The 25,384-nt window shown below is 47.9% G+C and overlaps 1 protein-coding gene across 1 annotated transcript in view; it reads right to left on the reverse strand.

Moving 5' to 3' along the window:
- The window catches only part of PTPRT (protein tyrosine phosphatase receptor type T), an 803,437-nt gene that overhangs the window by 273,760 nt on the left and 504,293 nt on the right, over positions 1-25,384 (reverse strand). The window contains exons 13-14 of the mRNA XM_039227066.1: positions 2,492-2,693; positions 1,041-1,143 (exon numbers count right to left, since the gene is read on the reverse strand). Of these exons, the coding sequence (XP_039082997.1) occupies positions 1,041-1,143; positions 2,492-2,693 (305 nt within the window). The remainder of the gene's footprint in view (positions 1-1,040; positions 1,144-2,491; positions 2,694-25,384) is intronic.

Consider the following 25,384-nt stretch of genomic DNA (forward strand, 5'->3'; position numbering starts at 1 on the left):
AATTCCAGAGCCTTGGATTAACTACTCCCAATACATCAGGATGCTTCTCTCATTCATGCCTTGCTCATGCTGGACCCTCTTACTGCCTTGGCAACATCTTATATCACATTTAAGAAACACCTTGGTGTCACCTGAGAATGTCAGCTGAGAATTTCTTTTCCATAAGTATACACCATATTGGAATGATGTTTTCATGTTTCTTGCTCCCCAACTAAAGTTTAACTTTCTTTAGGAAATGACTTCTTCACAGCTAGTTCGCTACTATCTCCCAAGCTGTTAAACAGTGCCTGGCCCTGAGTGACTGACTGCTCAACAGGTGTTTGTTGAAGGAATGGATGAATGAATGAATCATTTGGATCCCTTGTGCCCCAGCATTCCTGGTAGATGAGATACTCAATGGATGCTTGTTTAATGGAATGGAGCCAATGTGAAAGCCGCTGCCCTTGTGCAGAGTACAGTTGTTTCGAAGAGATGCCCATCTTCCAGGCAGCCATGAGCCCAGGGACTTGCACTGGCTCAGCTTAGCTACTGAGCTGTTTGCACTGCCTGGGCCAGAAGCATGCTTCTGAACTCCAATAACCTCTTATGAAAGTCAGCAGTATGACTTTTCAAGTCCTCCTGAGGGACTCTAGCACCGTAAGGTCCTAAACTGGACCAGCCCAGAGGTCTTGTCCCATTTACATCATCTCGGACTAGTTTGTAGAATTCAGCGAGTCGGTCCACGTGTCTGTCAATGGCAGTCACACATGTAAAGGTATTCCGGGGGGTTCTGTTTCCAGGCCTCCAACCCCACTAAACAGACTGACCATAGGTGTGGTCCAGAAACTTCTCTCCCAGCCCTCCTCATGTCCCCATCCTCTGAACCAATCGTAACTCCTCACTGTTGGGGGGAAGGCTGTGACTCAGTGGTACCCCCTGAACTGAGTTTGGGGCTACGGAATCTCACCTTCCAGAAGCCTGCTTCTAGCCAGGCCTGCTCATGGGCACTGCACAGTGCAGAGAAGAAAAACAACCAGGCCCAAGGGAAGAGCTCTCCTCACCTGACAGGGGCTCCCCGGGACTGAGCAGGCTTCAGCATCACCGTGATGGTCGTGTCCGTTTCATTCAGTGGGGCATCTGTGTCGTATTCCGGCATCGATGGAGCTGGACAGAGAGAGGAGGGCACTCAGTGCAGGTCCCAAACCCTGCTAACCACCTCCCCTGCTGCCATCACTAAACATGCCCTGGATGGCCAGAAGGAGGATACTGGGAAAGGGGTGGGTGAGAGGCACGTGGTGTCCCAGGTTTTCAACACAGCTCTCCTTCCAACCTGCCCGTGGGCCCCTCCAAGGTGCAAAAGACAGAAGGGAAGGATGGCAGTGATATGGCCGGTAGCCCTCAGCAATCAGAGGGCCACACCGAATACACAGACGAATGCAGGAAGTGTAAGTACTTAACAAAGATGTAAAAACAGAGCCGACCTCATTAAACACATCTGAAATGCAAATTACAGCAGTGATGAACTAGTTCTTCTTATCTTTTCTCTCTCTCTCTCTCTCTTTGTTCAGGACACCCCCCCTTCTCTCATGCCTGACTGATGGGAGGACAAGGAAATCTAATCTCTTGGGAAGCTAATCTAGCCATCTGTATGATGAGCTATTAAAACCCATATCCCTTTTAATTCAGTATTTCAACTTCTGGAATTTAATCCTAAAGTTATAATCCAAACCAAAGAATTAAACTTTATTCTATAACATGTTTACTGAAGAATTATTTTCTAAAAACAGGCAACCACAGGGGAATGTTTAATTAAATTACATCCATCCACTTGACGGAACATTATCATGAAAGCAATGTACCAACATGGAAGATGCTCAGGGTATAAAGATAAGTGAAAACGTAAAGCTGCAAAATCCACTAGTGTCTATGCAAAAGAGATACGCATGCACGCCAGAACTCCAGAGGTATCTGCAAAAATTGTATATTGTAAAGTGGAATCTGAGATAATGCTGTGTTGATGTTGTCTGGTGGTGAAGGGGACCCTACTGGTGATGGCAGGTGAAATCTCGGACCTCCATGGCATTGTAACTAACTTACTTTCATTCATTCGTTCATTCGTTCATTCATTCATTCATCCATCAGACATTTCATGAGAACCTATGGCTGTTCCCTGCACTGCCGAAAGGAATATTCTTGGAAAGAAATCATATTTTTACAAACCAATTTGTATGGGAAGAAGAAGTCTTATTTAATGCAACTGTGTGGTAAATTATTTGGTGAGTCACTTAGCGTTCGCTCTGGTCTAGTCTAATTAGTATGTTTTTTACACTTTAGTTGGTTTGTGGATTCGGCTTCTTCGTGAACAACAGTGTTACACGCAGGGGGATGCACCATCCTCTTTGCTCCGCTACCACGAGGTGACAGCTGCCTCTGCCCTTTTTCACTCCCAGGAACATCAGGAATGGGGGAAAACAGAACACCCTTCTTCCTTTCCCCTTTCTAAGACAGATACCTGAAATTTTGGTGGCAATCCTTGTAGTGACAGGGGGCCCAAAGCCCTTTGCTGTGCTGGCCTTGATGGTGAAGGAGTAGGTGGTCCCTGGGTACAGACCCACAAAGAGGTGGTGGGTTTCATTCCGCAGCTTGAACACCTTCCCCCGCTGGCTGGAGAGGTCGGCACTCGGGTCCAGGGAGCCAACAGCCTTGTAGTTGATCTGCACAACAAGCCAGCGAACAAACAAATAAACACCTCACACAGGAAGCTAGATGGAGCTCATGCAGGGGAACGGCAGGAGAAGAAAGGAGAAGAAGGCAGGTAAGTTTGAACGGCAAGTTCTGCTGTGATCGTCCACCTTCCCGATGGTCCCAGCCTCACAAGACCGCTGCGGACATGCGCCCGAGCGCTGCTGCCCAACAGAGACAGAATGGGAGCCACACACATGCTTTTTAATCATCCAATGGGCACAGGAGAAGAAAGTAAAAAAAAAAAAAAAAAAGTAAAATTAATTTTGATAACATACTTTGTTGAACCTGATATATGCAAAGTGTTATCATTTCAACAATGATCAACATAAACATTTAACGTGATATTTTAGATTCTCGTATTCATATTCAGTCTTAGACATCTAGTACGTAGTCTGTCCCTAGGGCACATCTCCATTCGGACTAGCCACATTTCAAAAGCTCCGTAGCTCCGTGTGACCAGTGGCCACCACACCGGACAGCACAGCTCTAGAGCAGTGTTGAGGTGTGACATCTGACAAGAATGGCTTGAAAGGCTACTTAAAAATGCAGCTCCCTCGTCCCTTCCTCCACATGGTGCTCTCTGCTGCTTTCTCATGCGGTTTCTTGTTCCTTTTCCCCAAACCTCAGGACATCACGATATTTATCTCATTTAAATGTTGGAGAAACGGAGGCTCAACTGGAAGCAACTTGCGTTAAGTCAGCACTCTCTAAACTTTCTGTGGCAGACCACATCACATGGGACTCATTGCACAAGTCTGGTAATAGCCACTCTGGTCTGCACTTTGTGCCACCAGACACGTCCACTCCTCCCACACTGGGGGGCTGTAGCAATGTCAAGGTACCATGAGAGCTTCTAAGTGCTCTCTTTCTATTTCTGCACTTAACCCTGCTGTGAAAGTAGCAAAAACAGTTGGCATCCCAGCACCAGCCCCCATAGATCACACTTTGAGTGCCACATTCCCAAGTCATGCAGTTGTTAAAGTGACAAACACAGGATTGTGTGTTTATTTGTTTCATCTAGTTTGTTCTATTAAAAATGTCTTATTAGGGGCGCCTGGGTGGCTCAGGCGGTTAAGCGTCTGACTTCAGCTCAGGTCATGATCACGCAGTTTGTCAATTCGAGCCCTGCGTTAGGCTCTGTGCTGATAGCTCAGAGCCTGGAGCCTGATACAGATTCTGTCTCCCTCACCCTCTGCCTCTCCCTTGCTTGCACACTGTCTCTCTCTCTCAAAAATAAAAACAAACATTTAAAAATGTCTTATTAGAGTATAACATACATACAGAAACTATATAGTTCAATGAATTTTTACTAACTGGACATAGTACCCAGTCAAGAGAAGAACATTACCAGAACCAAGACTTAGTCTGCATGCCCCCTTCCAACCCCTCCCCACCACCCCTTGGCAAGGATAACCTCTATCCTGGCTTACACATGGCATAGACTAGTTTTGCCTGTTCTGGTACTTTCCATCAGTGGAAAGATACAGGGCGTATTCCATGTCTGGCTTCTTTCGCTCCACAGTATGGTTGTGAGAACTGTGCAGGCTGTCACATGTAGCTCTACGTCATACATTCTCATGGCTGTCCAGGGTTCTACCCTTGACACATGCCTATACCCAGGTCTGTTGGATCTAAAAGCTGTGCTCCTTATTCTAGAAGCTGCTGCCCGGCTTGGAGACATTTCATAAACTAAAGAATGCATTCATTGCTCCATCACAAATGTTTCGTGCACACTCCTGTACCCTGGGACCTGCACTGCATACTGCTGTGTACAGCCGATGTGAATGCAGGCTTGACCCTGTACTCAGGTATCTTCCATTCTAGAGCGAGGGAGGTCAACTACACACACACTTTATATCACTTTGTCTTCTGTCAAGAATGTCTCGTATGAGCTAGGAAGGCCAAACCCAGACAGAAACAGGAACACACCAACTTTACATCAAAAATAAGCAGTTTGCGGTTTCTGGCAAGGGCACCACATGTTTTAGAGAAAGAGGGAACCTCTCTCTCCTCTGTCAAGCACAGGTGATGTAGCAATCGATGCTACATGCAAAGGAGTAGAGAGACGGGACTCCTCAGAGCTGAGCAAGCCCCAGAGGGGAAACACATGGAGCTGAAGGATTTGGGCACCTTGCAAGCAAAGCCTGGGCAGAAGTATCTGTCTTGCAGGTCCTCGGTGAACCTGTCCCCAGCTTTCCCTCTGGTCACCCCCACCTGCTCCATACTTCTCAGAGAGAAACAATGCAAACATCTGCCTCCTCCTGCTCGAGCGCTGATCCAAGGGGTGGGTACTCGCCTGCGCTGGGTAATTAGTATGCCCAGAGCTAGACTGATGGTAAGTGATGCACATGTTTTCTGGGGTCCTCCCATGTGATGCTCCTGCAGCATCCCAGGGGACTTCCTGGAGGGATTCCCTCTGACTGCTTCCAAGGTAGCTGGCTGGGAAACACATCCATCACTGGCTACCTTCCTTTCCCTTCCCCACTCCCACCTCTCAGTAATCTACTTGCATTCGAATCTGTGTCTCAGGGTCACCAAACTAAGACAGGGTGTTCGGGTGTTCATGGAGGTGTCTCAGGGAAGAAGTGAGCTGACGGCCCCGGGTAACACACAGTCAGAGCAGCAGTGAGAGCATTCCAGGTTCCTGGCAGAGGGAACTGCCTGGACAAAGGCCCAGGGTAGGAACAGTCTTGGGAGAACCAGGGAAAACCCAGTGTGATCGGCCATGGTGAGCAAATGGGGAGCTGAGCCCACAGGGTGCAGCTGGATTCCCGGTTTCCCGGTGGCATGAGAACAGAGACATCCATAGAGCTCTGACGGGTGGCAGCCAAGCCCAGTTTACCAGGTGCTCAGGCATCCTTTTGAAATTCCACCCCCGTCCCCCTGCCTGGGCTGGTGGCAACCACACTGATATACAGACACTGGGAGGTAAAACTCATGCCTTATTTACTAGCCAATTCCTTTTCTGCACTCCAAATTCAATCCAAAAGCGACTCAATTTCCACCGAGCTGTCAATATAATATACCGTGCTCTCCTGCTCTCCTAACCTTTCCTGGTATTACAGGATCCTCACTTACTTGTAATGAAACACTATGAATAAATCAATGTATGTTAATATAGCGTGCCTTCAATTTTTTATGAAGGGCTTCACCAAATCTAATTCCCACTGCTTTGTCAGAAACAGTCTTTGAAAAATTTAACTTGCAAGTTTTACGAAGTTAGTGGGGGAATGGAGCTGGGGAAGGAAAGCCAGAAGGTGAGAAAAATGGAATGGGATGGAGCTGTGGCAGTAGAATGTATACTGGGATGTGAATCTTTGGAATCAGAGGAAGAGCAAACAAAATAAAAAGTTAGTGGGGGAAAGGGTGCTGAGCTGCCTGTCAACCCCAGTCTCTTTTGATTGCTGTCAGTGAGACTCCTGGCCAGAAGCCAGAATGAGCACTTCATAAGAAGAATCCAGTCACACTACCCCTTAGATTCAGAAAGCCGTGGTTTCCCATTCTTCTTGGGATTAAGAGCAAGCTCTTATCCTGTGGTTTTCATCAGCTCTCTGCATGAGCTGACATTCCCTGCCCTGCCTCCTGCATTCCAAGACTCTACTTTAATGTCTGAAAAGAGCTGAGGTCTCTTTGGCCACTGGACCTTTGCACCAACTATTCTGTCAGCTCAGAACGCTTTTTTCCCTTCCCGTGACTCCCTTTCACCTAATTAATGACTCCTTATCCTTACCTCTCACTTAAAATGACATTTTAACAACCAGGGTTACCAGAGGGGCGAGGGTGGAGGATGTGTGAAATAGGTGAAGGGGATTCAGAGTATACTTATCATGATGCTCACTTAGTAATGTATAGAATTGCTGAATAACTGAGGTGCCTGGGTGGCACCGTGCTGACAGCTCAGAGTCTAGAGCCTGCTTTGGATTCTGTCTCCCTCTCTCTCTGCCCTTCCCCTGCTTGCGCTGTCTCTCTCTCTCAAAGATAAACATTAAAAAGAGAATTACTGAATAACTATATTGTACACCTGAATGTATAATACCGTAACATATACTATTGTATGTTAGAGCTACTGAAATTAAAAAAATAAGTAAAAGGCACTCTCTCCCCACAAATGTCACTTTTCTCGAGTGCCTTCTCTGACTCTCCAGTCCTCCTGTCTTATGTTACCCAAATAATGTCTCTCTCCTTTGAACCACTAATTTTACATTCAACCATGCAAATGTTTCATTAATGAGTCCTTTTCCATGAGCTTCTTTACTCCTGGAAAGCAGCCCCTTTGCTCAGAAGTGAGGCTCCAGGGGGTCCATGAGTGACTTCTTCTGCATCCAGGCTCTGGCTGCAATGGACCAGGGGTCATCCTGCGAGGAACAAGCAGCCCTTCTATCCTGGGCTACAGAGGATAGGACAAGAGAGGCAGGAAGAACAGAAGGCAGTGACTTCCCTCGAAAAGCAGGAGCAGGAAGGGTTTGTCTGTTTCTTACGCATGCTGAGGTGGAGCCATGCTGTGCTCCAGGCACTGGCTGACCCTGGGGTAAGTTCAGACAGCGCAGCTGACAAGATTCTCACTCTGAGAGTGAGATGCTACATGGGGACTGGGAGAAGACAGGAGATAAAGTAGGGGCGAGGGAAGTGGCCAGGACGCAGAAGCCGGGGGATCAGAAGACACAATCATGGCAAAAATACAATCTGGGGGCACTCGCTCTGTACCAAGCACATTTAATCCTCAAAAATGTGATATGGGTTCTTTACGGTCATTCCCATTCCTTAGCTCAGGAGACTGAGGCCAAGAGAGGTGTCAGGTCAAAGCCGGCATGACGGAAGTGATGTGTGCCATCAGGCAGTGTGCTCGAAGGACAGATGGGGACCTTGAAGCATTCTCTGCTGCTTCTACTTCACCATGGTCTCATCTCTCAGCTGGTGTGTGAATGTGGGTGCCATGATGTGGCAAGAGCTTGGCTAAGTCTACTAGAATGCGAACAGATGCCCTGGGAGGACCGGAGGGCTGTTCAAAGAGCTCGCTCAAAAAACAGATGACCCCTAGCGGAAGAAACCCCTAACAGCATAAGCTGGCCGTGGGGGTAGTATAAAGTGCGTCAAGACCAGCCCTCCTACAGCTTGATGCTCCAGAAGCATCCACTAAAGCTTAAGACCTTCATGCTATACCCATGCTGTCTTCATCTTAAACCCTGAAGTTATGCATCCCATCTACTCCTGATTCTCCCCAAATGGCTTCCAGCCCATACCCTGGGGTCTCAACCTAGCAGAGTCTTAACAAAGCTACCAACACAATCAGTTCCTTTTAAAAACGGTTAAATTAATTTTATTTTTCTTTAAACTCAAAACAAATGGGTAAAACATTTTCTCCTTTTCTGGACCCCCTGTAAAAGTGATTGTTACAGGCATGGTCTTGGCCATCTTAGTGACCTCCAAGGTAAACATACAAAAAGAGATCTATTCAAGGTAATCTGTTCTTGTGAGAAGTGTTCATGTTGTCTTTCAGTTTCCTGAAAATTAAAAAATAAAATGCAAACATGTTCCTTCTGCAACAGCGCAAAGACACAGATGGTTGAAACGCACATGCCAGTGACTTCTTGGCCATGGGGCCCTTGTTTTTCCTCGAGAACTGAGGACTGTAACAACAGCAGAAAAATGATAATGACTGACATGCATACTGCTGCTCCCGGTGTTTCTAACACTGTTGAGGCAGCAAAAGAACACACGGGTTTGCCACTTTTGTGCACAGACAGCTACTACTTTTGCCTCTGTTGAGATGGAGTCATTTTCTCAATGAACAAATGCTCACCAAGAACACGCTCTGTGCCAGACTGTGCTCCAGGCTCTGGAGAGGACATCGGTGAAGAAGACCCAGTTCCTGATTCTGGGGACAAACAGAGGCACGTATGGATATTGCAGGAAACTGGGTCCTGGAGGAGTACAGATCTGGGAGTGACCAGTTCTGCCGTAGAGAGTGAGGACAGCCACCAGAGAAGCTGCCGGAGTGCTGGGTCACGCCCATGTTCCTCAGCCCAGACTCCAGAGCACAGAATGCCCTGGAGACCTTTTAAAAAGTATCAGTGCCTGCACCCTCCCCTGAACGAAGTGAATCAAATGCTCTGAGCACAAAGGTCTTGGCATTGGTACTGTTTTCAATTTCTTCAGATTTGATTGGGCAGCCAGGGCTGAGAGTGGTAGGAACGGACCCTTCCCCATGAAGGGGATTAAGCAGAAGGACTGCACAATGCAGCCCATGCCAAAGAAAGGTGTCCTCACATGGCATGCTTGAAGGAAGGGAACTAACCACAGGAGCACTACAGGGTAACAGCTGCAGGCAGGGTTGTGGGTGAATGCGAGAGCCGGTGGACCACGCTGAGGAGGAATAAAATGTTTGCACAGCCTCATCTCTCCCAGAATTACTAGCTACTGATGTAGCTTCACCAACAGAACACAAATTCTTTGGCACCCCTCTGCCCAGGAAGTGGAGACTAATTCCTCTCTTGCTGAGTATGAGTTGGGCCTAGTGACTCACTTTATTTATTTATTTGAAAATATTTATTTATTTTTTGGGGGGGGGGACAGAGAGAGCAAGAGAGAGAGAACCCCAAGCAGGCTCCTTTCACTGTTGGTGCAAAGCCCAATGTGAGGCTTGAACCCATGAACTGTGAGATCATAAGCTGAGCTGAAATCAAGAGTCAGATGCTTAACCAAGCGAGCCACCTAGGCACTGCCCTAGTGACTCACTTTAAATAGATCTAGGATGAAAGGGGGAAAAGAGTAGCTTAACGAGGAGAGACCTGGCTGACACCACCTTAACCAAGTGATCAAGGTCAACACTACCAATGGTAAGTCATATTGAGCTCAAGAGCCCCTTTGTAGGATGTGATGAGAAGGTGCACACCCATAGTGGGCTTTTTCCCCAAAATCTCAGTCCATCAATAAGGACGGTAACAATGCCACGACCACCGACGACAACAACAATAACAACAAAACCACCAGACATACCCAGAGTCAATACTGGTCAGCATTTTTAAAAACTGTCAAGGTCGTCAAGCCAAAGAAAGACTGAGACACTATCACAGAGTGGAGGGGGGAGAAGGAGAGATGACCTCTAAATGCTACGTGGGAACCAGGAAGGGGGAAAGGACACTTGTGGAAAAACTCGGGAAATGTGAGAAAAAAGTCTGTGGTTTTGTCAACACTAAGGCACTGATGTGAATTCTCAGTGTGGATTAACTATACCGTGACTACGTAAACGTGAACATTCGGAAAAGTTGTGTGAAGGGTATAGAACTCTCTGCACTATTTTTGCTACTTCTCTGTAAATTTAGAATTATTTTTTAAAAAAAATTTTAAATGTTTTATTTATTTCTGAGAGAGAGACAGCATGAGCAGGGGAGTGTCAGAGAGAGGGAGACACAGAATCTGAAGCAGGCTCCAGGCTCTGAGCTGGCTGTCAGCACAGAGCTGGACACGGGGCTTGAACCTATGAACCTTGAGATCATGACCTGAGCTGAAGTTGGACGCTTAACTGACTGAGCAACCTAGGCACCCCTAGAATTATTTCAAAACAAAATGTTTGAAGAACAACAATGAAAAGGGGCATGCTGGGTTTTGGCACCTGTGAGTTCTTCGTGGTTGTAGAATAGAGTCTACAACAGACACTCACTGAGCTCTTGCCTTGGGCTCATGCTGAGCACAGGGGAGGCTTCAGAAGCTTACAGTCCGGTCAGAGAGATAGGCACGCCCACAGGCAGGAGTGGCCAAGGCACAGGGGGATTACCGCTCTGAATGAAGGGGCGATGTAGAGCAGAGAAGGTTTCTGAGGCCAGAAAGTTAACCAGGTATTAACCAGGTAAAGGAGTGAGAGAGGGCAGTGGAGGGAGTGGAGGCTGCAGAGATGCTCTTGGGAGGGCAACTGCTGGCCTGTGCGGTTCTTTTGTGCAAATGAGGAAAAGGCACCTCTGCAGGCAGATGCAGGCCCCCTGCATCCCAGCCCCTGGTACATCAGTGAGCTGAGAGTGCCTCGGTTACAAGAAAAAGATGCAGGTTTCCTAATGCCTAGTCATAGTCCTCCTGGCAAATACAGCCCAGTGCTTAGTGGATTTCACCCTCTTGGTGATGTGTCTTTGTGCAGTACACAAACTATACAACAGAACCTGACAGTCCTGCTTTGAGGTTGGTCATAGAAGGCTTTTTGTGAATACTCAAGGGCTTGGTTTTACCTTGAGGGTCATAGGGAGCCATTAAAAGAGAGGGTAGGCTTTTAAGAAGGATACAGGATCATACCCTACTTTAAGAACAGTGCTACTTAAATTGTGGTCCATACCCAACATAGGATCAGCATCACCTGGGAGCTTGTGAGAGATGCAGATTCATGGGGCTATCCCAGACCTACTGACCAGAGAGTCTGGCTGGTGAAGATTCCCACAAATGTGGGAGTAAGGAGGAGCCAACACTGGCAGCAGGCCTGACGGTGATGAGACTTCTAAGGCCGAACACCAATGGGAAGATCTGTGAATGTCCACTGGCCTGGGCCTTCTGATGCTGCCCACATTCAGGAATGGGAAGAGCGGGGGAGGGATGACTGCCGGATTTCCGTCTCGCAGAACCTAAGCTGAAACCCAGAACCACCACTTACTGAGAGTTGAATGCCGAGGATCTATTTTGTAACCTCACTGGCTAAGGTGCTCTGCTAACACCCGCCAGGGCCTGCCAGCCTTCTGTGGTTCGCAGGGTCAGAGGCCCAGGCTGTGGGTTTGCTTTGCCGTGCCAGCACCTGCCTCGGCTGTGCTCCTTCCCTGGAGCTGCCAGCACAGGGCACGGCGCCTGCAATGGCCTGGCCAGTCGGTCCTGCTGCACCCTGCTGGGAGCTTGTTCTAGCCGTGTGTGCACGCCCTCAGTTGCCAAGGATCAAAGCGGTGTTGTAGAAGGGAAGCTGGCTTGTTTGCCCAACATGGTTTTTGCTGATTTCCAATCAATATCCTGTTCACTGACTTTGGCTGGTTTCCTGGCAGCTCTGGGATCAAACAGTAGGAGAAAGCAAGCTCAGAATCCAGTTGGCCCAGGGTCATTAATATTCACCACCCAGCAACCCAACCTGCAAAGTTGGCCAGCAGGTGGTAATAAGAGGAACTAACATTTATTGAGTGCTTACCTTGGGCACCTTGCTCCCTTCTCTAAACCAGCACCTTCAGCTCCTAGACTGACTGTAGGTGAGTATATTCCTAACAATACATGCCCCTCCTACCCCCACAGCCCCTACAATCCTTATCCCTGGGCTACTCTCAGTGTCTTTCTCTCCCCTCTTAGAGCTCCCCACAAGGGAGGGATATTCTGATCATTTCACTCTGTCAAACTGCTCTGAATTTCAAAGACGCAGTCAGATTCCCATAACAGAGCCACCAGCAACTCTGATGGCTCTAAATTCTTTCTTCCTAAACTGTCATAATGCAGCTTAATAATATGAAGCTTGAACTTTCTTTTAGCTTTTAATCTCATGCTGGGGTGCCCTGGGTGCTATGATTTTGTTATTTTCACAGGAACCTTCTTGCTTAATGAGTCTGTCTAGTGATATTCCCAATTGCTTTTAGTCTGCATTGCAATATTTCTTGGGTTTCTAAATGTAAGCCACTTGCCTTTTAACTTCACACTCAGCTGATTTCTGTTCTGCTGAGTTTAACCTGGTTAAGTTGCTAAATTGCGTGACCAATTCCTCTCCAGTTGGCTTTGGGCATAGAGATGTGAGAGAAGTTGAATAATCCCTTGACCCCACTCCCTGGAACCTTGCAGGGCTGCACACAGGGCTTTCTGGCAGAGACTGGGGGGAGATTCTTCCCAGAGGACAAGGCCTGTTTCCTATTCGTTTACTGCTATAATGGCCAAGACCCAGCTTGGCGCAGGGCAGGAGTCAATGAGGTTTACTGAATAAATGAGGATTAAGGATGGAAGTGTAATAAACGCAGATGTACAACTGAGCATGAACTGAAGTCACTGTGATGCCAACATCTAGCATTTTCCACTCTGCCCTGCACCTGGAGTCCCTGGCCCTCTGCGCACGTCCACGTGTGACCTGTTGCCAGAGGGGGAAACGCCTGCAACGGTCAGAGCACAGGGCTTTGCGGTGGGTTCCTGTGGGCCCACCATACCAAAGAGGGGCTTGGTGAGCACTCCTGGCAACTGGGTCCATACCTGTCTGGACACAGTTGGCCCTCGATTAAATTACGTATTTGGTGATTAAGAGGCTCAAGTTGGTGAAGCTCGTGTCCTCTTGGGGCTGAGTTTCCAAACCTGTATAAGTAGAAAGAGCCTTCAGGGCTTTTCCATTTTTTGGTAGATTTTAGAAGTGGCCACCATCCTTTGACACTCATCCCCTCAGACATGGAGCTTACGTCTCTCTCCTGGAGTCTGGGAGGACTTGCGGATGATATGACAAACAGAACGTAGGGCAAATAGTGCTGTGTGACTCTGGAGGCTGGGTCATAAAGGCAATGAATGCCACCTCTGACCTGTCCACAGGAGGACACTCAAGTCTACGGCATCTAAGCTGCTGTGTCAGAAGCGGCCATGCTGTGAGGAAGCGCAGTGCCCAGAAAGAGGCCGTGTGGAGGTGCCCGGGTCGAAAGCCCAGCTGAATCCAGTCTATCTCGGCACCAGACTGGTAAGTGAGCAAGCCTTCAGTGGGTTCCACTTTTCTGTCTGGTCACCCCTTGTCATTTGAGTCTTGGTCCGAGTCCTTAGACATCAGGGGGCTGAGAGAAGCCATCTCTGCCATGCCCCTTTGAATTCCTGACCCCCGGAATCCATGAGCATACATTCTGGCATGATTTGTTATACACCAATAGTAAATAGGACACCACTTGTCCATCAGACTTGAGAGTTTCTTGGGAGCATGGGTAACATTTTATTCACTTTTGTATCCCAAAAAAGGAAACACAATAAATGTATGCTACCTTCCTAACCACAGGATCAAAGTTAGCAACTCCAGTAATGAGAAATATGGACATCCAATGCCTCCTGGTAAGATGCTGTGAGAAAGGCATATTGCTTCTTGTGTGGCAAAGTCACATTGATTGGCTAATCTGGAATTATGGAGCCACAGGTCAGAAGGCTCAACGCTCCACTTTCCACCTTTTTGTAGAGATTCATTACAATAATAATAATAATGATAGGAGTTAGTGTTTATTGCCACTAAACATTTGCCAGGAGCCATGCCAAGCACTTCCCATACGTTACTCACTTAAATCATCACAGGTTTAGGAGGGCCAGTGCCATTATGATCCCCATTTTACAGAAGAGGAAACTGAGGCTTAAGGTGAATAAGTAGCTTTCTAGGGTTCTCAAAGCTAGTGAGAGGCAGAGCAGGCTTGGAACCCGGGCAGCATGAGTCTAGACTCCAGCTGCTTTACTCAGAGCTCTGCCATCCTCATGAAAAGGGACCAGTCTTGTTTCCAGGCACTGGGACACCAGAAACTCACTCTACTGTGGGAACCTATTTGCTGAAGGCTTAGCTAAAGTGAGAGGGCATGGCTGGAATGTAGGGGCACAGAGAGAGCTCAGGTTAGAGAACTGGGGATGTGGAAGCCAAAGGACTGGGGTGGAATAAAACTGCAGAAGGGGGGGTGATGGGGACCTGCTGCCAGACTGCACTTCCAGAGCTCCCCGGAGGGTCTCTCCTTCCATCCTGGAACTCACTGCCTCCTCCTCAGAAGGCTGAGGCGGGAGATAGATTCCAGAGGGCTCTCTGAGGAGAACGTCACTGATCACATAATAACATATTTTGGGGCAGCAGGGGGCTGAAGGCTCAAGTTTCACGCTATTGCATTTTCCTCTCATTCAGCATCTTCTTCATGAAATTAAAATGGAATTGATTTTATTCCCCCTCCCCCTCAAATTAGGCATTAGGAAAGGAATACAAGGGTGGGCATATTAGAGATCTGAACATCAATTCAATCCAACAGAGCACGTATGTAAAATGTTTTATGAGTCCCTATCAGTAGGGAAGGTTTTGTGAAAGCCTTTTTGCTTCTATCCCCTGCTCACAAGAAATGAAAGCTTTTGGTTTTTGTTTCTCCCTTCTTGGTTAAAATGGTCATTTATTCTAAACCCTTTCTTTCCTGGTCTTGGGTTAGAAGCTTTCCCTTTTTCTAATCTTTCCATGTGGTATTTCCCCAGAAGCACACACACAGTGGGTAGCACTGCTATTTAGGGACGTGTCACTTCTGGTGAAACAGGTCATCAGGGAGCCCACACCCTCCTACCTGCGGTGACCTCAGGCCCTCAGCTGGGTCCACAATGGAACCTCACAGCTGGAGGAAACTTTTTCATTTTCACTAAGGCTCAGAGAGGTTAAGGGGCATGCCTAAGGTCACACAGTAGGAGGATCGTCTCTGAAGAGACAGCTGTGGGATAACAAGACAGCCTGGGAGGGAGTCAGAAATCTCAGGTACAAATCCTGGCACTTCCTCTTAGCAGACAGTTGTCTGCAGCAGCGCTGGAAACAGAATGTGAGCCACATTTGTAATTTTATATTTTCTAGGAGCCACATTAAAAAAAAACATAAAAGAAACTGACGAAATTAATAATAACCCACCATATTCACAATGTTATTGTTTCACCATATAATCCTCACGAAATGATTAATGAGGTATTTTACATCCTGGTTTTCCTAAGTGTTTGAAATCTGTTGTGTATTTGACACTTGCCACACATCTTGATCTGGACCAGCCACATTTCAAGCGCTCGACAGTCACATGTAACTAGTGGCTAGACAGTGCTGGTCTAGACCAGGGTTTCTCAACCCTTCTTTCTCGGCCATGATCACGTCATAAGAAGCCTATTTAGTCATTTTCCCCCCTCAACCTCCCTCATGAAATTTTAACTCTACAGGTGTGCTGGATAGCTGTGTACGGACTCTTTACACATCTGTATGGCTGCCTGTGTACTTTCTGCTTTTTTATGCATCTGAACAGAAGAGGAAGGTTCTACACATCCTGGTCCCTGTGAGAACCGATCTGTATGGCTGCCTGTGTGCTTTCTGCTTTTTTATGCATCTGAACAGAAGAGGAAGGTTCTACACATCCTGGTCCCTGTGAGAGATTTTCATCTCTCGTGGTGACAACACTGTGTTAAGAACGCACGGTCTAGGGGCGCCTGGGTGGCTTAGTCGGTTAAGCGTCCGACTTTCGCTTGGGTCATGATCTCGCGGTTCGTGGGTTCGAGCCCCGCGTTGGGCTCTGTGCTGACTGCCAGCTCAGAGCCTGGAGCCTGTTTCAGCCTGTGACTCCCTCTCTCTCTGACCCTCCCCTGCTCACGCTGTCTCTCTCTCTCTCCTAAAAATAAATAAAACATTAAAAAAAAAAAAAAACGCACACGGTCTAGAACAAGCAGTGACAGCCTCAAGCTCTCTTATCTGTAAAACGAGGACTCATGAGTGGACAGAACCGTTTTTGTGGAGAAGTAGTGCCAGGCATGCACCAATGTTAAAAACCCAGTGGAGCTGGTGTTTCCAACATGTTCCCTCCCACACTGCCAGGGGTGCCAGGAGTTAGGACCGCCTCCTCGGTCTGCAGGCCACCCCCGGGGCATGTGCTAACTGCCCGTGTCCTCACTCGGCTGTCACAGGCGGGGACCAGGGCCGATGTCCTTCAGCAGAGAAGACCAAAACCTTGTACATCACTGCTTCAATGCCTTCTCTCCCCTGCTGGACACTGATTTGAAGCCAGATGGCTAAGGGGCACCGCTGAGGGGGAGCCCAGGTCTCCTGACATCTGGACCAGGCTTTTCTTCCTCTCCCAGGTGCCCACTGACAAAGGGGTGCCCCAGGCTTATTATCTCTGCAGAGATAATGTCATGTATCTCATCCAACACCTTCTCCCCCCACAGAAGACCAGAATTGAGAGGATGCCAACTGTGGGCTAACATGGTTTATCCCCTTTTTAGAAGCTCATGCCTTCTATGGATGAAGATATAGATGTGGTGCCCCAGCTCCTTGCCTCTAGCACCTTCTTCCTCTCCCATCCCAATCCTTCATAGAGGCCAGTGAGCTCCATCTCTGCACCTGTGGTCCCCAAGGAGTTCTAACTCATCGTCAGCAATTCTGCCATCTATCCAGTCTGTCCATCTATCTAAGTGAGATGCCCTTAAAGGCAATGCTGGGAGTCACTGTGGAATCATGCAGAACACGTCTGGAGACAGGGACCTCAGTGCCTCTTACTCTGTGGTTCTGCCTGTGGGCAGCGCTGTGAGAACACTGGTGCCAGGGTCAGAAAGGCTGGCTGGCTTCCACGTGCGCCACTTCCTTCTAGTCCATCGGCTCTACATGGTGCACGTGAGCAGGCTTGCTGCAAAGGCAATGACTTGGCATCCTGAGCTGGGGGTGGCAGAGTAAAACCCATGAAGTGAATAGTCTGATTGCCTGGTCTTCCAGAGCCATGCCTCATTAGGCACCCACTGTAGGGGGAAGCCAAGCTTTAGACTGGAAAGACAATTGGCTTTGGGATTTTGCCCCCCCCCCTTTTTTTTTCTTTCTTTTGCCTCATAGTAAAGTATACTTCTCAGATTCTTGTGCTTCTTTTTAGATATAAGCCCTTTCCTACCTTTTACTTGAGAAGGGGTTAGGAATAGAAAGATACTGAATCGTATCAGTTTGGAGTCTTATCAGTCAAGACTAAAGAGAACACAAGGCTGAACTCTGATTTCTGAAAGACTTAAACTAACAGTGTGCATGTGCTCCTGGGTGCCTGGGGTTGGTGTGTGGCCATGATGCTCAGCGCCTGGGGGGTCTTCAGGCAGACTCTGTTTCAGCATCAGGAGACAAGGCTTGCTGTGCAGCTGAAGTGTGTCCATATGCATATGGAACCTTGGAAAAGCCTAGGACTTAGTGGGATACCACGCAGGTCAGTCAGACCTCAATTTGCAACACGAGAGGGTCTTTGAGGGGATTTTGGGTAAACCACAGATATGTTCAACTTGATGAACAATGATTTATGGAGCTAATACAAACTAGGCAACATTTTAGGCACTTGAGGAACACCAGTGAACAGAGTGATAAAGCCCCTATCCTCCTGGAGTTTACCTTCTACCTGCCAGGGTGGCGAGAGGAGGGGAGAAAAGTATCAAGAACAGAACGTGTTGGTTATTCAGTGTGTGAGCAGATGGTAAGTGCCACAGAAAAGAAAGAAAGAGAACACAACAGAATGCTAGGGAAGAGCCACGGAGGCCGCACTAGGAACTGGGTTGTGCAGGCTTAATCGAGGAGGTGAGGTGAGTGAGGACTGCAGGGCGGGGAGTCAGCTAAGTGGTATCTGAGAGAAGAGCATGATCCTTGAACTGGGATCATGTCTGGTTGGTTTGACAAATAGCAAGGAGACTCGTGTGGCCAAGGGCTGGTGAGCAAAGGAAGGAAGACCAGAGATGGGGGGAGAGGGGGTGAGTAGGGTCCCTGTTAAGATTTAGGCTTCTGCTCTGGATGGAATGGGGACCTCTGCAAGTCATGAGCAGCATCGGATTGTGAATCAGCCCCTGAGACAGACCTGGTGGTGACGACTGGCCGAAAGGACTGAAAACTCTTTGCCCTAAAAGGTGATTAATGACTGCTTCAACTCAGGCCAGCGATGGAGGGGCCCACGAGCCCCTGAACTCCAGCGAGGCTCTGGGTCTGGGTGGCTGGGAGGACAGGCTGGTACACTGGGCCCGACTCCACGCCCTCCGAGCCCACAGGGTGCTACACAGACCAGCTTTTGGATCCTGCATCCCTGTCAGCTGCCCTGTGCAACAATACCCTCACCCAGTTTCCCTTGAGGGCTCCTGCTGGTGAGTCAGGGGTGAACAAGGCCCCTGGACTAGATCCAGGCAGGAAAAATGAACACAAATCAGAATGTTGAGGAGACGTCTAGGGAGATGACCATGGCCTGCCCAGCATGGCCCCCCAAAGCTGGGCCTCAAGGGGAGCAGCTGATATGAGGAGGTCAAGGGCTATTATTTTATTCATTTGTTTGTTTCTTTGTTGCATTAAAAGAGAGAGAGAGAGAGAGAGAGAGAGAGAGAGAGACACCATACTTAAGCACGCAAGGGGCGGAGAAGGAAAGAGAGAAGCCCCAGCAGGCCTCGTATTACCAGCATGCAGCCTAATATGGGGCTCAAACCCACAAATCATGAGGTCATGACCTGAGCCGAAGTAAGATGCTTAACCGACTGAGACACCCAGGTGCCCCGCTCAAAGGCTATTACAAGCAACACTCTCTGATGTGGGAGACCCCAGAGCTTTGGCCAGTATGGTCTTCAGTGTTAGCCTCCTGTGAAGCCTGAGCCCTTGAAACTCACTGCTCTTTAAGCAGAGGAATTAGGGCCGGGGCCCCAGCAGAGCCTCAGGTTCAAGGTATACTGCTGGGCTAATATGTCAAGTACACACTATCTTTCTGGGGTTCACTCCTGGAATTCCAGCCTCCTACCAAGATGCACAAATCCCTCAAATGCAAAGAGGGCATCCAGACACTCTCTCCTCAGCGTGCACGAAGGATGCAACTGGAAGTCACTGGGTGTTTCATGTGGGAGGTGGAAAGAATCATTCCATTGATTCGGATGAAAGCGTCTTCATTGAAAAATATCAAAATTTGCATGAAAGACATTTACTAAAGTAATAGCAATTGAAATACTCTTTGAAGTGCTCTGAATATAAATATAGAAACACTCCCCATGGAGACTTGTCTGGACGGGCTTCTCATCTTACTGCTATATTACTGGGTTCACTGTCAGCCTTGGATGCGGTGATGGAGGGGCCACACGCTGCCATGGGCTGCCTAACCTGCCATAGGGTGGGGGGAGTCCTCCATCAGTTACTGCCTCTCTGGGTCTGGCTCTTTCCTTCAGTGACAAACCTGGGGCCCAGGTTTTGCCTCCGAAGAGAGACTTCATGAGCTATAAGAGTATTCTAACAATAAACAGGACTTCCAGAGGAGGGGTGGGCTATCTGTCTTCAAATCTGGGTACCCCTGGAGAAGTTTAATTGTATCTCCTGCCCTTTCCATCCTGAATGTGTGTTGAAAGCTACCTCCCACATTCCCTGAACCACAGTTGACATTTCTTATGTGTCTGTGTGTGTGTGTGTGTATGTGTGTGTGTATAAATTTATTTATTTTGAGAGAGAGAGAGAGAGAGAGAGAGAGCGAGCATGGGAGGAGGGGAGGAACAGAGAGAGGGAGAGAGAATCCCAAGCAGATTCTGCACTGTCACACAGAACCTGACGCAGGGCTCAATCCATGGGCCCCAGCAGAGTCTCAGGTTCAAGGTATACTGAACCTGAGCTGAAACCAAGAGTTGGATGCTTAACCAACTGAGCCACCCAGATTCCCCCTTAGTTGCCATTTCTGAGTCAATGGAGTCCACAGTGCCATGGGCATATGTGCGAACTTGTCTTCAACTGCTTGAGAACAGAGACTGTGCTCAGCCAGAACGGTGGGTTCAAGCTCAAAGGCCCAGCATTAGTGGAGGCCAGAGTTATCCCACTGCAGGCTGAAGACATACATTCCTTGAAGCAGGTGGCACAGGAATCAACAACCGGGCCAAGAATAAAGTCAGTGTGCAGAATGGAAGATGGGGCAGACAGACAAAGGAAACAGGAAGAAAGGGCAACAGAGAAAGGAAGAGAAAAACCTGGGTATTTGACTTCCCGATTATCTGTCCGTGACACCAGATCATTTTTCATCCACTGTCCAGGATTGTCTGGAAAGCAATCTGAACTATACTGAGAAACTCTTGTTTCTTAAAAAGTGTATATCCCTGATGAGAACATCTCATCTACATAATCACCTCATTTGGATCTTCAATCCATTTTTGCTTTTTCCTCAGCAGAGAAAAGTCACTGGTTCCCCTAGCTCCGTAGCTGCCTCCATGCCCCCTCCTGTGTCCATGGTCCTTCCTTCCCCATCCCAAGGCCTACACACGCCGGCCATGAGCCATGGATTCACCCAAGTGCAGACTTCAAGCCACATTAATTCAAGTGGGCACCTGGTGCTCCCCGTGGCTGCACAGTTTGTGCAGCAAGCAGAACTGAATGTGGATGCCTTCATTTCGCTGCCATGTAACTCCCTGGGGAAACAGCCCAGGAGGCAGCTGTGTGGGCTGATAAGGGCTTTTCTGCCTTGTCAGAGTCCTCTGCGCCAGCTTCGGATAAGCACCGGTGATGGGGTCCAGCACCTGTCCCAGGTATCAAGTCGTCTCCTTAGGCCACACATATACACAGGCACAGCACCCCACCCTGCTTGGCCATATCTATGGCAGATGGGTGGGCATTCCCTCAGGAGAAAGATTGCTATTCCCCTAAAATAACACTAGTCCCTACTCACTCCTCAGAACCAGGAGGCAGCTTTCTGAACTGGTTAAGAATTAGCTGTGAGTCTCTGGACAAGCTGTTTAGTTTCTCAGTACCTCAATTTCTTCATCTGTTATGTGGAGGTAATGATGTCCTTGTCTCACAGGTGTGAGTAAGTGACTGGGGTAATACTGGTAAAGACCTTAGAACAGCTCCTGGGGAACACTGAGCCCTCAATAAATGCACCTACTATTATTGCTGCAAAAACACTGAAGTCCTTTAATGGTTCTCTATTGCTATTAAGATAAAACCACTATCTATACTGTGGCCCACAGATCCTGCATGATCTGGCTCCTGCTGTCACTTCCATGCCATCTCAGTGACCATGTATGTTCCCTTGATCTTACACTTGGACACACTAGCCTTTTCTCTGTACCTAGTACTGGCCCGAAAGCCCCCACCATCAAGGCTTATGGTCATGCTGTTCCCTCCACACAGCACACTCTTCTACCCTCTTTTCGTTTGGCTAACACCTCTCTTCCTTCAGTTTTCTATTCTACTGTCAGACTCCCAGGCAAACCTTTCCTGCCCAAGTCCAGTGTGCCATGGTTGCCTCTGAAGGGTCAAGACTACTGTGCACAATTCTAGTGAGTATTACCCATATTATATCCATGTAGATGGTGCCCCTAGAGTTGTTCAAAGCAGCATCCCAAGCAGGGCAGGGAGTTGGGCTAGAGACAGGGATGGGCTGGTGGGGGTGCTGGTGGGGGAGCTGCACCATTGGAAGGTAAAGGATAACGGACATCAAAAAGACACCACCATGTGCCGACAGTTTCTTTGTGACTCAGGGTCTGAGCGCTTATGGCTCAGACTTATATCTCTTTGTGGCCTTTCTACAATAATCTCTACCATTTTTCCACTTTCAGCCAAGGTACCACTTTCAGAGAGTACATGAAGAAAAGTCAACTGATAGCCCACTTCAGAAAGAGCCTCTGCTACAGTGACCAGGGGAGGGGACCCTCACACCCATCTTAAGTATGCAATTTCACATGTGTTTGTCTTCAACCAGACTAAGTAACATGGGAACAGGGCCACATCTGGAGCACTCACTGTAGTCATCTAGCAGCTAGGGCAAAGGATAACCCCTCAGTCAATATTTGTTGACTGAATGAATAAACCTCAGTTTAAAGACCCAGGGCTGTGCTCTAGCCCAAAATTATTAAGCCCAGGGTCTGAAATTCCAGCCCAGTCCTCAGTTCAAGGGCAAGAGAGTTAGGAGCCTCCATCACACTGACGAGTACGTTCCAGAATCGGTCCTTTTGTTAAGGGAAAAATTGACAGTTGTGTCTAGGCGAGCTTCTGGGTTTGAGCTTTCCTACCCTTGCCTATGTGAGCCCACGGGGCAAGACTGGGATCATCTTAGAAGGATCTTAAGGGGGATGGTCCCAGACTGAGGCTCCAAGGAATCTGGTTTAGAATTCAGCCAGGGCGCCAGTATTTCTCCCAAACCTCTCCTCCTTCGGAAACTTTGATACAGTTTGTCTTCAGGCTTCTGGGGGAAGGGAGGAGGGCTGAGAGACCTTGAACCAGGAGGCTTCAAAGGTCCTTTGCTTCCCTAAGATTCCAGAGTGTAGTACAGGAGTAGAGGGCCCAACCATCAAAGATTAGCTGCCCCTTCAGACCTTGGCTATGTTCCCAGCTGAAGAAGGACAACTAAAGACAGGTTAGCAAGTGAGTTGGGTCAGGAAATAGGAATTCTGCATTGAAGGGAAATAGGAATTCTAGAATTTTGGTAAAAAGAAGACAAGGTCTGCTCAATTTTGATAATGGGTCCTTAATTCAATCCAGAGGACATGCAAATAGAGTATTAAAAAGATATGGAGACTCATGTGGAGGCAATATAAGTGTCCATCGACGGACAGATAAACAAAATGTGGTCTACACATACCATGGAACACCATCTAGCCTTAAAGAGGAAGGCAATTCTCTTCCTTCCTCCCTTCCTCCCTCCCTCCCTCCCTCCCTCCCTCCTTTCCTTCCTTCTTATTTTTTTGAGAGAGGGAGAGACAGAGCATGAGCTGGGGAGAGACAGAGAGAGGGAGACACAGAATCTGAAGCAGGCTCTTGGCTCTGAGCTGTCAGCACAGAGCCTGCCATGGGACTTGAATTCACAAACTGTGAGATCGTGACCTGAGCTGAAGTTGGATGCTTAACCAACTGAGCCACCCAGGCACCCCAAGAGGAAGGCAATTCTGACCCAGGTTCTGACATGAACAAACTATGAGGACACTATGCTCCGTGAAGCCAGCCAGTCAGAAAAAGGTAAATAAGGACGATTCTACTTCTAGGAGATTCCTGGAGTAGTCCAGCTCACAGAGACGGAACGTAGAATGGTGGGTGCAGGGGAAATACGTAGTTATCCTTTAACGGGTATCCTTCACAAGATGAAAAGGGTTCTGGAGATGGATGGTGGTGAACATCATGAGTGTATTGAACCACAGAACTGCACATTTAAAAATGGCTAAGATGGGAAATTTTATGTCGTATGTATTTTGCCACAATAAAAACAAAATGGAAAAAAAAAACCAAGACCCGGAGACTTCTGTCACATTCTGGCCAGCCAAGGCAGGGCACATGGAGGACAGTCACCATTTTTGGAACATGTACTGTGTGCCCAGCATATCCACTGTATTGTTTAATTGGCCAAATAACACTATGAGTTAAGTATTAACTTCTCCCATTTCTGGCTGAGGAGACAGGCTCAGGAAGGTGAGTGACTTCATTTAGGTCATACACACAGTGTGGTACCTGCCCAGCTGGGCTCTGACTTCTAGCCAAAGAACAGGGAACAACAGGCTTGTGCGTGCCACCAAATGAAGCATTTGAAGACAAATTACAGAACTATCAGTTCATAAATATTCATTTTTAATCCTTACTTTCAGGCAGGGGTTTAGGGTTTTTAAATATTTAGATTTTTATTTGTAAATTGACAGGATTCTGCCATTGACAGGAACTCTCAAAGGGAACAGAATTCCCTTTTTGACTGTCACATCCCCAAATGACCTTTCTGCTATACTGATGCTTCCAACAGCCCTAATGTAATGCGGCCAGTGGCAGCAACCCCTGATGTGAAATGAAACCATTGATGCCAATATTAATTTGCAGTGGCGATAATGAAAAATCATGGGCATATGTGTAGGGCTTTGCCATTTGCAAACTACAGACTTGACTTGACCTTGGCCACAGCTCTGGGTGGTGGGCAGAAGAGGTGTGGTCCCATCTTACAGAGTGTGGGGAGGAGAAGAAAGCCAGGGATGTGCCACAACCAGAAAGTGAGAGATTAGGTCTCATGAGCACACTACCAGATGGCAGGCTCTGCGCTCACCGCACTGCAGGACCCTACTTTTATGACAGCAGAAGCTACAGGCTGAGGATGACCTGAGACCACCTCACAGCATGATTCACGCAGGACCCAGGGACTCCTGGTACCAGAGGGGTGAGGAGGAGCCAACGGCCCTATTGGGTAAGCAGCCCTCTGGGTGGAGGTGGGGGATAGACTGGAGCAAGCAATAGCCAAGAGCAAAACTCAAGGCTCTTGTAAGTCTGCACCCAAGGGGGAGGGCCTCCTAAATTAAACCCAGTGCCCTGGGCAACACACTTGCCTTCTCTGTCCCTGACATCTGCAAAGAATGCAGTGACCCCATCCAAGGCTGACCACATTCAATTTCTGCAATGCCCCAGGGAAATCCTGCAGCCTCCCTTGGAGGGAGCCTCCCTGCAACAGCTCTGGCCCCTCTGTCTCATTCAGCACCAGTTTACGTTCTTTCATAAACCTTACTAAGGCTGGGTCTAAGGTTTAAGGAGAGCATCAGGTGCGATCAAGGAGAAACTTCCTGCCATTAAGTAGTCAAATGTAAAAACACATGAAATTGTAAATTAAGTAAGAGAAATAAAGGTGACTAGTTGTTTGATCTCTGGTCTGGACCTTATACATGTGCAAAGAAATGAAGAAAGTATACTTTAGAAAAAATGATAGAGTTTAAAGTCAAGTTTTAAAAATGTCAAAATCTAGGGGCGCCTGGTTGCCTCAGTCGTTTAAATGTCCAACTTTGGCTCAGGTCATGATCTTGCAGTTTGTGGGTTTGAGCCTGCATCGTGCTCTGCTGACAGCTCAGAGCCTGGAGCCTGTTTCAGATTCAGTGTCTCACTCTCTCTCTCTCTCTGCCCCTCGCCCACTAACATTCTGTCTATCTCTCTCTCTTTCAAAAAATAAACATCAAAAAAATGTCAAAATCTACCATCAATTCTACTAAAAAGTAAACAAAATGGAAATGAAACAAGAAATACAAAAACACATAA

This window comes from Hyaena hyaena, unplaced genomic scaffold (assembly GCF_003009895.1).
Source record: "Hyaena hyaena isolate Hyena2069 unplaced genomic scaffold, ASM300989v1 scaffold_25, whole genome shotgun sequence".
NCBI lineage: Eukaryota > Metazoa > Chordata > Mammalia > Carnivora > Hyaenidae > Hyaena > Hyaena hyaena.